Source organism: Ammodytes marinus (assembly GCF_949987685.1).
Source record: "Ammodytes marinus genome assembly, chromosome: 7".
In the NCBI taxonomy this organism is placed as follows: Eukaryota; Metazoa; Chordata; class Actinopteri; order Uranoscopiformes; family Ammodytidae; genus Ammodytes; species Ammodytes marinus.
Window position 1 is genome coordinate 16028208 of NC_137211.1, and position 12434 is coordinate 16040641.

General features: G+C 42.7%; 1 protein-coding gene across 2 annotated transcripts in view; it reads left to right on the forward strand.

Annotated features, from left to right (window-relative positions):
- znf512b (zinc finger protein 512B) overlaps positions 1 to 12434 on the forward strand; it is a 37574-nt gene that overhangs the window by 2822 nt on the left and 22318 nt on the right. Inside the window, exons 3-6 of one of the 2 annotated variants that reach the window (XM_080031501.1) lie at positions 10176 to 10255; positions 10432 to 10560; positions 11279 to 11457; positions 11966 to 12279. In XM_080031501.1, the coding sequence (XP_079887627.1) occupies positions 10176 to 10255; positions 10432 to 10560; positions 11279 to 11457; positions 11966 to 12279 (702 nt within the window). The remainder of the gene's footprint in view (positions 1 to 10175; positions 10256 to 10431; positions 10561 to 11278; positions 11458 to 11965; positions 12280 to 12434) is intronic. The other variant, XM_080031502.1, reaches the window with a different exon arrangement.

The following is a 12434-nucleotide window of genomic DNA, read 5'->3' on the forward strand; positions in this document are numbered from 1 at the left end:
CTCCAGGCTGGCTGTTCAGAACTTCAGTGTTGTTTCTCAGGGATATGAACAACATACCATACTGAAACCTTCAATTGACGCTTTTTTTGAATTAGTTATATTTTACTAAGAATCAATTGTTCCCCCCCTGCCTCAATGTAACTCTACCCCCCTCTCACCACAGAAGGGCCTGGAAATTACAGCATTTTTCCTCCGACTGCCTTACTGTGAGAAAACCAAACAAACAAGCAGTGCCAAGCACTGACATGAGTGAAACCCCGAGCCAACTGGATGGGGATGGAAGATTTTGGAAAGAGAGAGGTCCGGACTGCGGAATAATGTTTCAATCCAATAACCAGCAGATCATCATGACTTTGTTAATAGAGTCAGGCATACTTGGAAGACTGGCGGTGTTCTAATGTGACCCAGTTGTTTTTGCTGCTATGAAATAGCCTCTCATTCCCAGACACACAGTGCTCACAGTACCACCACCAGACTTGGTGCTTCAATTTGTTTGCTATCCCAGTTAATAGTCAGCCCCGAAGGCTGGATTTGCATGCCTGCGTGGGTACGTGCCGTGCATGTGTCTCTGTTTGTGTGCTTGTCGTGGACAGCGAGACTAAAAATGAGATTGGGGAAAGCATTGGCTGTTTGTTTTTTTCTTAAACTGGTGAAGCCATTTATTAGATTGTTTTAATTTGATGACATTTGCTGCCTAACCCTTTAACAGTTAGCCGCATAACACAGGCTCACACATAGTATGGCTTTCAACTCCTCATTGTAAGCTGGCTACCGGCTGATGGGCTGGTTTTGCTTTTAAAGAATTTATTGTAGCAGAACACAGTTTATTTGAATTGCAGGCTTTTCTCTGCAACTTCTCGGAGTCTCATGTTTTATAGATAACTTTTTTTTGTACATGTTATTGGTCAATAAACGAGATGTGTTTATAAATGAATCATTGCAAAGTTGGTCGTGGGCTCTTCGCTCGTGTTGAGAGTGGAAGACTGGAATGAAGTGAAACACACTTGGTTGACTAATGAGAACCGCCTCTGCTCCTGTGTGTGTGTTCAGATAGTGATCACAGGTGACGGCTTGGTCCTGGTCTTTACGGGGCTTTTTCTGGTAACTTGAGTCTCCGCAGTTTTTCTTTTTTGCTTGCCTATTACATTTTCTTTTTCCACAGTGTTTCTGCTTTGACTCTCATTACTGCCGAGTTTCTAAAAAAATACAAGTAGGCCTACTTAAATTACATCAGTGCTTTTTTGATGCTGTAACTCTTGTGCTGTTTTTGTTAAGTCTGTTGTATGGACCTCTTCCAGCACAATTTAAGTGCACAAGTTTTAAAATCTGCACTCCACTTTATGTTGTAGTTGAGCAATTGTCTTATTTGGCTGGAGAGGAGTTGCTCGGGAACTGGAACATTACCAGGGGTTTCCCTTAGCCTCTAGAGAGGGCTTAGTTCGGGTAACATTGCCAGTGGGCTGAGTTTTATGTGATTATAAGGTTTGGGAGAATTCTCTAAGAAAACCTAAAGGGGAAACACAAGGGCTACTTGAACTCAGGCAGAACCTAGTGTAACAGTAGGAATTGATTTAGACACAGAGCAAAGCATATTTTTTTTTTTTTTTTTTTTACATCTTCCTTTCATAAAAGGCACTCGATTGCAATTGCATTTGTATTCCCTAACCGCCATGTTGTGATTCACTCAGATGTATGATTCCTCAAGCAAGAAGGTAATCATTGACTGTGATTTGGACTCGTGATGTAGTTCCTTCTTCAAAAAACGTGAACTTGGTCGACCTCAAATTGCATTAAAAATAAACAAAGCCATCTGCTCAGACTGGCTTGAGCTTTCTATAGCTAATGATGAGGAGAAATGCTACAGCGCTGCTAATCATACAGTTTTTTTCGATCGCTAAACCACAGTGGGCACAACTGTAGCTCAATGTGCAAAACTCTAACTACAGTCTGCACTACCAACAGTCATTGGAGCTGAACAGTTCACTTCACCTGCAAAACAGGTTCAGTGCAGCAAACACTATGAACCAGCCTCATTGAGATAACACACACTGTCACTCAGAATATGCTCAGAGTACAAACACTAGCATCAAACCCCAGTACACAAATTACAAACTTTTAATCTTTACAGTTTGAATAATTTGAGTTATTTCACACAAATTACATAATATTTTCTTTGATGAAAGGGTGAAATTCTTTCACATGAAATTGTTTATTTTATAACATACCAGTTTTTTTAGGAAAACTAAAAGAAATTAAAATCAGAAGTTTGCTTCAATAGATACACATTTTGTATATTGTATTGAAAACATTTCCAAATGTAGTATTTATCTGTGTAAATATTCTATAATTGTAATACAGAAATAAATTCCTGTAATGTTGTCATTTACTGTAAGGGTGCAACTCTAAACTGTTTGTTTGCTGGAAAATTCGTATTACAGATGCAACTTTAGATTTTTGCAGATTGGGTTGCACTCTCAACCCTGCCTCTCTCAATGCGAGACCATGATTCTCAACAGGGTCTATCAGTGTTGCCCTTACTGTATTTCATCAGACATTACAGCTCTATGTCTTCTAGGTCTTCCTCCACACATCCACACTCTCACTGCCACTCTTCTACCTCCAACAACCTGTCTTCCTTGGTCCATTTCCCAAAAAAAATATATTTTTGAGCTTTCCCTTTATACTGTATATATGTTCACTAACAAGTCTAAAACAAGACATCTTAGTGTTTCAGTTAAAATTGCAATCCGCAGTGTTTGAAAGGGATTCATTCTGTTTTGAATGTGTGGTTTACAGTTGTGGCAGCAGTCTGTTAGCATATGTGAGCCTCAGTTTGAGGAAACAAGGGCATCAATATCTAAGGCTCCCTGTGGAGTCATTGTACGCAGTGTTCTCTTCAGATAACCAGGTAGCACATTATCTGCCCACTTCAAGCTGGCATTTCTAATTTTATTTTCTATGTCCATGGAAAGGTTGGACTGTTTCACCTTTTTTAGTTCTCATGCTGGTGGATAAATGTTGTCGGGGAACTTTGCATGATGCAACAATGATGAAATCTGCGAGTGGCTGCATGGTCCGTTTTCCTTTTGTATGTTTTTTAACTAGTGGTTTCCTGAAAAACCCCTATATGTTTTTATGAGTGGATACAGAGTCTGTAGCAAACTGGGTTTTGTGAGCTTTCCTAGAGTGGTGGTGTGGTGGTTGAGCTGTCACCTTGCCACACTAGACAACTTGCAGGGAAGGATGTGGTCCTTGAGGGTTACTCTTTGCTCTCTTTTTTGTTTCTCTCTTTTTCTTTCCTACTCTCACAGTCTTTTTACATTAACATCTTGTTAGAGCCCTAGTTTTGTAATTTTTTTCTCCCACCAGTGGCCTGAGCTCTTAAACAACCTACAATGAAAGTATTTGGACAGAACTAATGCTGCTCTGCCAAATGCTTTAGGCTAGCACCAAATTAGTTCTCCCTCTGCAAAGACTAATGCACGTGTAGTCTAGGCATGTGTGTGAGTGCGTTTCTGTGTGTGTGTGTGTGTGTGTGTGTGTGTGTGTGTGTGTGTGTGTGTATGTGTGTGTGTTCGTCCTCCTGTGTGTGAGTGTGTGTGTGTGTGTGTGTGAACGTTCTCCTATATGTGTGTGTGTGTGTGTGTGTGTGTGTGTGTGCGCGCGCACACGCGCGTGTGTGAGAACGTCCTCCTACCTTATTCCAGGACACAATTTTTCCAGCGGGTATGCCGGGTGTAAGGGAAGATGGGTGCTCCACAGCTCCCATCTCCCATGGCTATGTATAATTGTTACTAGTTACTAATGTCCTAGTTTGTGTGCTGCTATTGTTTGTGTTTACATGTTTCTGTGTGTGTGCATGCGATGTGTGTTCTCAAATGACAGCCCACCACTACTCTGACTGCAGGACCTCTATTTCAGGCCCCACACAGACACCATCTGCTGACTCTGCACATTTGCCTCAGCAACAACCTCTCGCTCTTACTCTCTATCTATTGCCACTTTCTCACACGTATGTCACAACTCCTTTGTTGTCCCATTCCCCGCACATTACTGTCTCCTCTCCATTTCATCCTCCCTCAAACTCTCTCTCTCTTCCCCACATATTAGGCTGTATTATCAGCAGCAGTTAATCAATGGGCCCCTCCCGTCTGACTATGCCCGCCACCTTCCACCCCCCTCCCACCCACTATACCCTCTACCTATCCTCACTCTTCTCATGTCTCATATTTCTTATATTTTCTACTTTGAGTCCCAAATTGGGCAAATGCCAAAAAATCAATGAAAAGCCATAGATCGGATAATATTCCTTTTGGGATGAAATCGTATTTGGGTGCCTCTCTTCTCTGCCTGATGCTGTATCCCATTTTAAAGGGATCCTTTGTCATCTGTGTCACACCTGCATTTGGCAGTTCTTGAGGATAGCGGATGATAAGGAGCAGAGGAGAGAGATTGAGTTGGTGAGTCACTGTCCATAAGGAGGACACTGCAAACAGTCTGGAGCAGGCATTGTCTGTCTGGCTCACATATACAGTACATTGCATAACCACATGCCTTTTTTAATGGCTGCTGCTGGTATATGCCCTGCTTGTGTATAACAACCTGCCGTGGTGCATAGACGACAATGTATATTTGTCTAATGATCTGTTCATTCAGTCAGCCTTACATTTCAAAATGTTACACATGATTCGCTCTCTCAGTGCACCTGTCAGCATCATGCCGCCAGGAATTCCCTTGCCACATATGTGTGTCATACATATAAGTCCAAACAAAGCTGTTGTGATTGGATGTGGCTAAACACACTATTGGCTGTGGGCTAAATGGGCATCAGGCAATAGATCAGGTTTCCAATAATATGAAGCATGCAGCTGATATGGAAGGCTGTAAAATCAATGAAGGTCTGAAGAGGCTGTGGAGGCTCTGTGAGTCATGTAGCATAGATCTGAAGCCGGTATCTCTTTTCTTTGATTTGGCTGCTTTCTGGTGTGGTTTAGTGGTGCTGGTAAACTGACAGCATACCACAGGACTGTGTGATGGTATGTGTGGTGATCCCTGACCGCATACTGTAGTTCAGTTACCATAGAGGACAGTTTGTGCTTAGGACACTCACTCAAGACTGGACACTAATGATCAGTTATTTAGTAAGGAGATCACCCGCTCAAACTTGTTTACGAGTAAAGAGATTTATTAAAGCCACAACAAAGCTTTTGAAAATTCACAACTTACCATTCAAAGGTAATATTTTCCTATTCTCGATGGCTTTCTTCCATTTTTTTTTCAATGTAGATTTTTTTAGAGTCTTTGTTTTCTGATGGTGCCCTTTAGTTTGTATAATTTCAGCAGAATGCCATTAGGTGTCTGAGGGAGCCAATCAAATCTTTAATAAAGCACTAACTTCAATTTTCTGTCATAAGCAGGGCAAACAGTCACACTGGGGAGAAACACACTTCACACAAGAAAAGTGCAAATCAGTTTGCGGGATAGATACATGTAGCTAATTGTAGTTTGACTTTAAATGAGGAAATAGATTTATGAAATAGATAGCATGTTCATAGCTCGGAAATGATGTCCAGCCCCACAGTGTTACCCGTTGTGTTATAATTCAGCTCAGAATCACTAAATATCATAGCAAGTCATTTATAAGTAACTCAGGTTTGACCTCCTTGAACAAAGCCATTACTTTACCCCTCACCTGTAACACTTTCACTTTGCCATTCAATTTCACAATAGTGGACGGCAATATTTTTTGCATTGTTTTCACAAATTAAGAAATTAATGATAACCAACTAGTTTCACAATCCATGTATGTGTGTGTGTGTGTGTGTGTGTGTGTGTGTGTGTGTGTGTGTGTGTGTGTGTGTGTGTGTGTGTGTGTGTGTGTGTGTGTGTTACACCATGTATCTTTGTAAGGGATTTAAATCGATACTCTTCTATATGGAGAGAGAGGGGGGGGCAGGAAGACAGTGTGTGGTGTGTTTGAGAGAGAGAGAAAGAGAGAGAGAGAGAGAGAGAGAGAGAGAGAGAGAGAGAGAGAGGGAAAGCAAAAACAAAAGTAGAGAGTGAGAGCCAAACTCACTGAGTCTGGTATTCTTTCAGTTAGTCAGTGTCTGGTTAGCAAGACTGTGCTGGTGCTGCTCCACCTTCTTACTCACTGTCTGGAACCAGGCCTGATTGGAAGGGAAACATGGGGACATCTCAAAAGAGAAGTGCATATTTGATGGGAATTTTTGTACTGTGTGCAAGCGTGTGTCTGTATGTGTGTGTCTATGTGTGTGACAATGGCTGACGTGCAGTTTAAAAGAGAATGTGTGACGGGGAAAAGTTGTGAAGAGGTAAAAGTGCAAACAACAATGTTTAAACTGCAAAGCAAAATAAGTAGACTGGTAACAGTAAGGACCAGTGGTTGCATTCACTGTGAACCAGGCTAGCTTACACATCAAGGAGAAGATTACCATCTGTCAGTGTGTTTGCTCTGCAGCGTGTCCAGGTGTATCAATTTCTCCGTCTATTCTCTGTTGAGATAGTGGAAGTAGTGATACCATGTGTTCTTTCCATGGAATTGTATCAGTGGTGGTAAGTGCTGTTTGTATTTGTCTGTGTTTGTGTGTTGTTGTCTTTCTGAACCACAGTATGGCCAAAGTACCCTACTGTGCAGACACAGACAAAGGCTCCAGTGTGAGTGTTTGTCAAGGAAAACAAATGAGTGTTCTGTACTACGTGCGCCTGTGTCTGTGTGAGTGTGTGCGCTTGTGTGTGTGTGCGCTTGTGGGTAATGTGTGCACGCTTGCACTCAGGGGGAGCCATTGCAAGCGTAGCTAGGAGAACTCCGAGGTTATTTGAGATCATTAGGCAGCTGCCAGCACTCTTGGGTCCAGACTCTTCTTCTTCTTCTTCTTCTTCTTCTTCTTCTTCTTCTCTCTTGTCTTCTTTTTACTATAGATTAAGCAGTGTGTGGAGCAACAGTTGCAGACAGCTGGGAGCGAGTCATACTCTGACATTAGTTGAACAGCTGTTTTATCCCCATGGCCTGTGCCTGAGAAGCGGGGGTTTAGATTTGACACAATGGGCCCGCTTTGTTTCAAACCAAGACAATGGTTGTGATTGGCTGGAACGTCTGCTGCTGCGCCAGAGTGTGCTGCACCCGTCGGCTCAAGCAAGCAAAACAAAAAGTAAAAGATTCACAAAAATAAACATTTATATTGTGTGTTTTGAGTATTTCATCTGCGACAAAAGACAAGTCTGCTTTTGATTTTTTTTTACAGGACAACGTTTTTGCACCCGCTCCTGCTCTGCCTCGGGCTTGTGTGTGTGTGAACTTGCCCACTTGCGCATTGTACCTTCTGTATGGGGGCCTAATTGTTCTGCCTTTGATAGTGGTAACTAAGACAAGTGGATCTTATTCCCATAGCAACAAGAACTAATCTTTCCCAAGAGCAGAATACATTAATTACGCCTTTCCTTTACGAGAGCTTTATTTTCGAAGACAGGAATTAGAATGCATGCTCAATTTCCTCCTCAGCACAAGAGCTGCTCCGCCGACTGCATCACCTCATCTCCAGCTGCTACCCAGACAGCTAACAGAGAAATGCTCTGTCGCCTGAAGAATGTTAATACACTCATGCGCCAGAAATATACACACACATCACACTCTCACACATTGGTAAGGGTTTTGTGTACATGTTTGTTTGTAGGGGTGGGAAAAAAAATCGATTTTCCGATTAAAATCGATTCTCTCTCGAACGATTCTGAATCGATTCAGAAAAGTTAATAATCGATTTTTTTTTATTTTTTTTATTACATTTTTTTTTTTATTTTTTTTATTTTTTTTTTTTTTTGTAAATACTAATACTTCCTGCGCCATTGCGCATGCACACCACACATGTGCGAGTTGTTTCCAAAGTGGCTTCAAAAGGGCTGAGAGCAGCAAACCCATGACCTGCACCGGCTTTATCTCTGTTACGTTTTTGTATGAGAGCTGAATTCCAAGCCATACTTTTTGTACAATGTGTTGAAATCACATAGAAAATAGATAATAGAATAGAAATCCTATAGAAACATGATTTACGAGATTAGAAATAAAATAAAACTGAATCGGTTTAGTTTTTACATACTTCCATATTGTGTTGAAAGCTGCATTGATTATTGCACTGTTCATAGAAAGTCATATTTGTGACAAGAAAAGCTTTTCTCTTAATACAATGTTAGAGAAGGCAATTCATCTGTTGATTGTCTTTAATGATTATCACAAAAGTAGGAAGTGATTAGCAAACTCTGAGTAGCAAACTCAGATGTGCATATAAATATATTTTTGAAATTCACACATGGGTATGTACATTAAAAATGTTTTGCATTGAGATGCATTGAAAATCGATTTTGAATCGAATCGTTGACCTCTGAATCGGAATCGAATCGAATCGTGAGGTGCCAAGAGATTCCCACCCCTATTTGTTTGTGTGTGTGTGTTTGTTTGTGTGTGTGTGTGTGTGTGTGTGTGTGTGTGTGTGTGTGTGTGTGTGTGTTTGTGTGTGTGTGTGTGTGTGTGTGTGTGTGTGTGTGTGTCTGTGTCTGTGTGTGTCAGTTTGCGCTTTAATGCGTGTGTTTACACCTAGTGTCATAAACTTATTCCCAAAACACAAGTCGACGGCGCTGTGCTACGTCTCTTTCAATCTTATTCAGGCTTGACTCATTTTCCTTCCACCTTATTTGAGTGAGTGTAAAGTAAAATAGTACATACTATATAATCCATCAGCCAGTGTGTGTGGCCGCTGCTTGAGTGAAACAAAAAAAGAAGAGGAAGGAGGCAAAAAAGGCAATGTTGATACTGTGCAGGAAAACACAGAGGCAAATGAGGAGGGGAGGTCATGGGAGTATACGCCTGAAGTTTGCTTACTATACACATTAACATCAGTGGCAGGGAGAGGGGTTTTTGCTTGAGCTTTGATCAAAACAAGCCATTGATTTATTTGAAGAAGAAAAAAAATCCTCCAACCATTTGCATAGTTTTGGTACGCTCAGAGATAGCGCTGATCCAGTTATGGATCCAGCTGCGTACATTTGGGCTGCACCAGCCAGGCATGTGTGCATAATGTTGTTTGCAGGAGAGGAAAGCAGGTGGCAGATGCAATGGAAGGTAAACAGATTTAAGAGAGAGAGAGAGAGAGAGAGAGAGAGAGAGACCACCACTGCTTTCCACTTAGCATCAAAGGACTATCATCTCTACTTCTAGATCTGATATAACGGAATAAGGCTCTTGCTGCACTGCTGTCTTCATCTTGCCCGTTTCTGCTGCCGCTATCTGGTCTGGCTGAGAGCACATGTAAAAGATATATGGTCCTGTAGAGCAGTAGAGTACAGCCTCAGCTCCTATACTACATGCAGCGCCATCACTCAGTATTCTGCTTGGTCGGGGGAAAGAAGTCCACCGCCTCTGCAATTCTCTCTCCTTCAGCATCCTCTACCCTCCTCTCTTCCTCCCACATTCTCATTTACACCCCCCCCCCCCCCACACACACACACACACACACACACTCAAACACACTTGCCCTCCGCTCTCCTTATATCCCCTACAGAAACACTGTATGGAGGATGTATGGGGCAGGTAGTGCAGAGGCCTCGATGATATAGCAGCAGGAAAAAAAGAAGGGCAAGTGAGAAAACTAAACATGGGTTGAGAAAAAGAGGAAAGCGAAAGTGAGATATGGAGGGAGGGATTAATGGAGAGCAGGGAGAGAGAGAGAGGGCTTAGGTTGTCTGGTGGTCTGCTGTGTGCTGTGTCAGAGGTTAACACAGGCGCTACCGATTTATAGCTGATTTGCTTGGCTCAACAGAAGGCCTTTACCCAGCGTGTCCTCTCTCTCTCTCTCTCTCTTCTCTCTCTCTCTCTCTCTCTCTCTCTCTCTCTCTCACACACACACACACTCACACTCACACACTTGTTGGCACATGTACTCTCTCTCCATATGTTTTTTCTGACAGTCACACTCACACCTAACATCTTAATCCTTCTCACTATACTCATTGCTGTGCTTTTTTTTTCACGATTTTTTCAGCGTTTTTCATAGCGTTTCATATTTACTGTGAACAGGATTTAGGGATGTTTGAGGTCTGTTATAAGTATTTTACAGTTACTAAAGTTTCCCCCCATGTAGTAACATTTTGCTGTCTCATTTGACCAGGTACAGTGTGTGACGAGCCAACAGAAGGGAAGAGGAAAGGCCGTCCTAAAGCAGAAGTGCAGGAACTGAGAAGCATCCCTGTGAGTAGTATCCCCCTCTTTGAACTGAGTGGGGGTGTTTCAAGTGGCCGTCATATTTATTTACTTTTCTTCTGCACAGAGTAGGCAGCCCCCCCATGCACATGCATGCAATATACAGCACAGTCTAGCGGTGATCCTTGCTTGCATTGAAGTCTCTCTCCCTCACCCCCGGGCAGGCCCATTTGATAGTACAATGGAAGGAAGAGTTTAAGCGTCGCTCCAGGGTTAAGTGTCCGTGTTCGGGCTGCTGGTTAGAGTTTCCCAGCATCTATGGCGTCAAGTACCACTATCAACGCTGCCAGGGGGTGAGTCACTAACCTCTGCTCTTTCCTGCTTTGCTTTTCGACTATTTCTATCTAATGCTTCAGAATAGACTTGGAAAAGAAGTTTGATCACTGTAATGATATTAGAGAAAATCATCAAAGGAAGGACCATAGCCGTCTGTGGAAAATCACCAGTAGAGTTAGTTTGAATCAGGGTTCAACCTTCCAGAGAATTTATAATTTCCCAAATATTATAGCTATAGTGCGTAACTTCTGTTGCCTCCCTACATGAGGAATTCTGAGATATTTCAACAACACTGTCGACGCATCTACATGAGGTAAGCCTTCGGTGATCGTACAGGGATTTTGTTCCTTTTGATGTAGCAGTAGAATCAACAACTGTTGATTTCTCTATCACTTCTCCTGCCCCAGTTCCGGGGGGCAACACCAGTTTGTAAACGCTGCCATACTGAGAAATAAAGGGCAAGTTTTGAGGAACTCATGGCTTTGTCAACTTTGTGTCAACTCATTTGGCGAGGGCTTTATTATAACCAACATTTATTTTTTTTGTGGAAAAGTTACGCACTGTAGCTTTAGGGGTTTACTGACCGTACATGAGCTTTTGGGGTTGTTTAAAAAAATCTGTGATTAGTCAACTGGAGGCTTCCATTAACAGCTCCCCCCCACTGCCATTTTATTTTGCGTAGGGGGGCTAAGCCTTATCTAAATCCCCTCTCCTCCATGTCTTTGTTTGTGTCAGGCCACTGTGACAGAGAAGCTGAGTCATGGCTGTCCCTACTGCGAGGCCGTGTTTGCCACAAAGGTGCGCCTGCAGAAGCACAAGCTGTGGAACCACCCAGACAGAGTTAGTATGGAGCCCAAGGACGAACAGCAGCCTAAGCTTCAAAAGACCATCGTCAAGCCCATCGCCAAGAAAAGGTGAGGGTTTTTTTTTTAAGCTCAAAATTCCCACCCACACTGACCTACTTAAAGGTGCACTATGCAGTTTCAGAGGAGGGGGATTTGTCTACATTTGCGGAGCCTGCAGTTAGTTTATAAAACATGATTTTCTCGACATGTAATTCTTGGTATTGAATAACTTGATTGTTGTAAATAAAAACAGAATATATTTTTAGAAACCTGGAACCAAACGGGAGACTAGAATATGTTTGTAAGCCAATCTGTGGGGCCCTGCTGCTGTCAACAACAATAGTGAAACAGTCCCTTTTCAGGTATAGCTTTCTAACTTCAAACAGTGTTTTAGGGATCCAATTTGCCTGGTGAGGAAAGTTTTTTTTATTCAGCTATGAGTATAAACCTTAAAAAAATGTTCACTTCTCTGACACACCAAAAGTTACATAGTGCACCTTTAATGTTAGGCATTTCCTAAAATGCTGACTGACCGACAACATCTTCTTTTTCTTCTCCCCGGGTCTGTATCATTCAGGCCCATGGAGAACAGCCCCCCCTCTCCGGTGTTCTTCAAAGTGAAAAAGACCCACGAGGCTTCAACGCCCTCTCACAACGGAGAGCTGTCCCACCAGAAGGGGGGCGAGAGGAGACCACCTCACAGCCTCAGCCAGCCTCCACAGCAGCAGCACATTCACCTGTCCTCCCAGCAGCCTCACTTGTTCCACGCTCAGGCCTCTCAGCAGCGCTCGCAGTCCCAAAGCACGTCTTCGGACGCGGAGGGCAGCGAAAGCGAGGGGGGCAGCCCCCCACCGTCTCTCCCCGACGAAGACCCGGAGCGAATGAGGCACAGTAAGGTTTACGGCATTGTCTCAAGTTCAACGTTAGGGGTGGTGAATTCATATCTTCTGCCATTTTAAATCGATTCATAATTTGCCAAAATTGATTTGAATTGATTTTTCTTTTGCTGCCGCCGGTAATGTTGACCTGCCTAAAATGTTCATGCA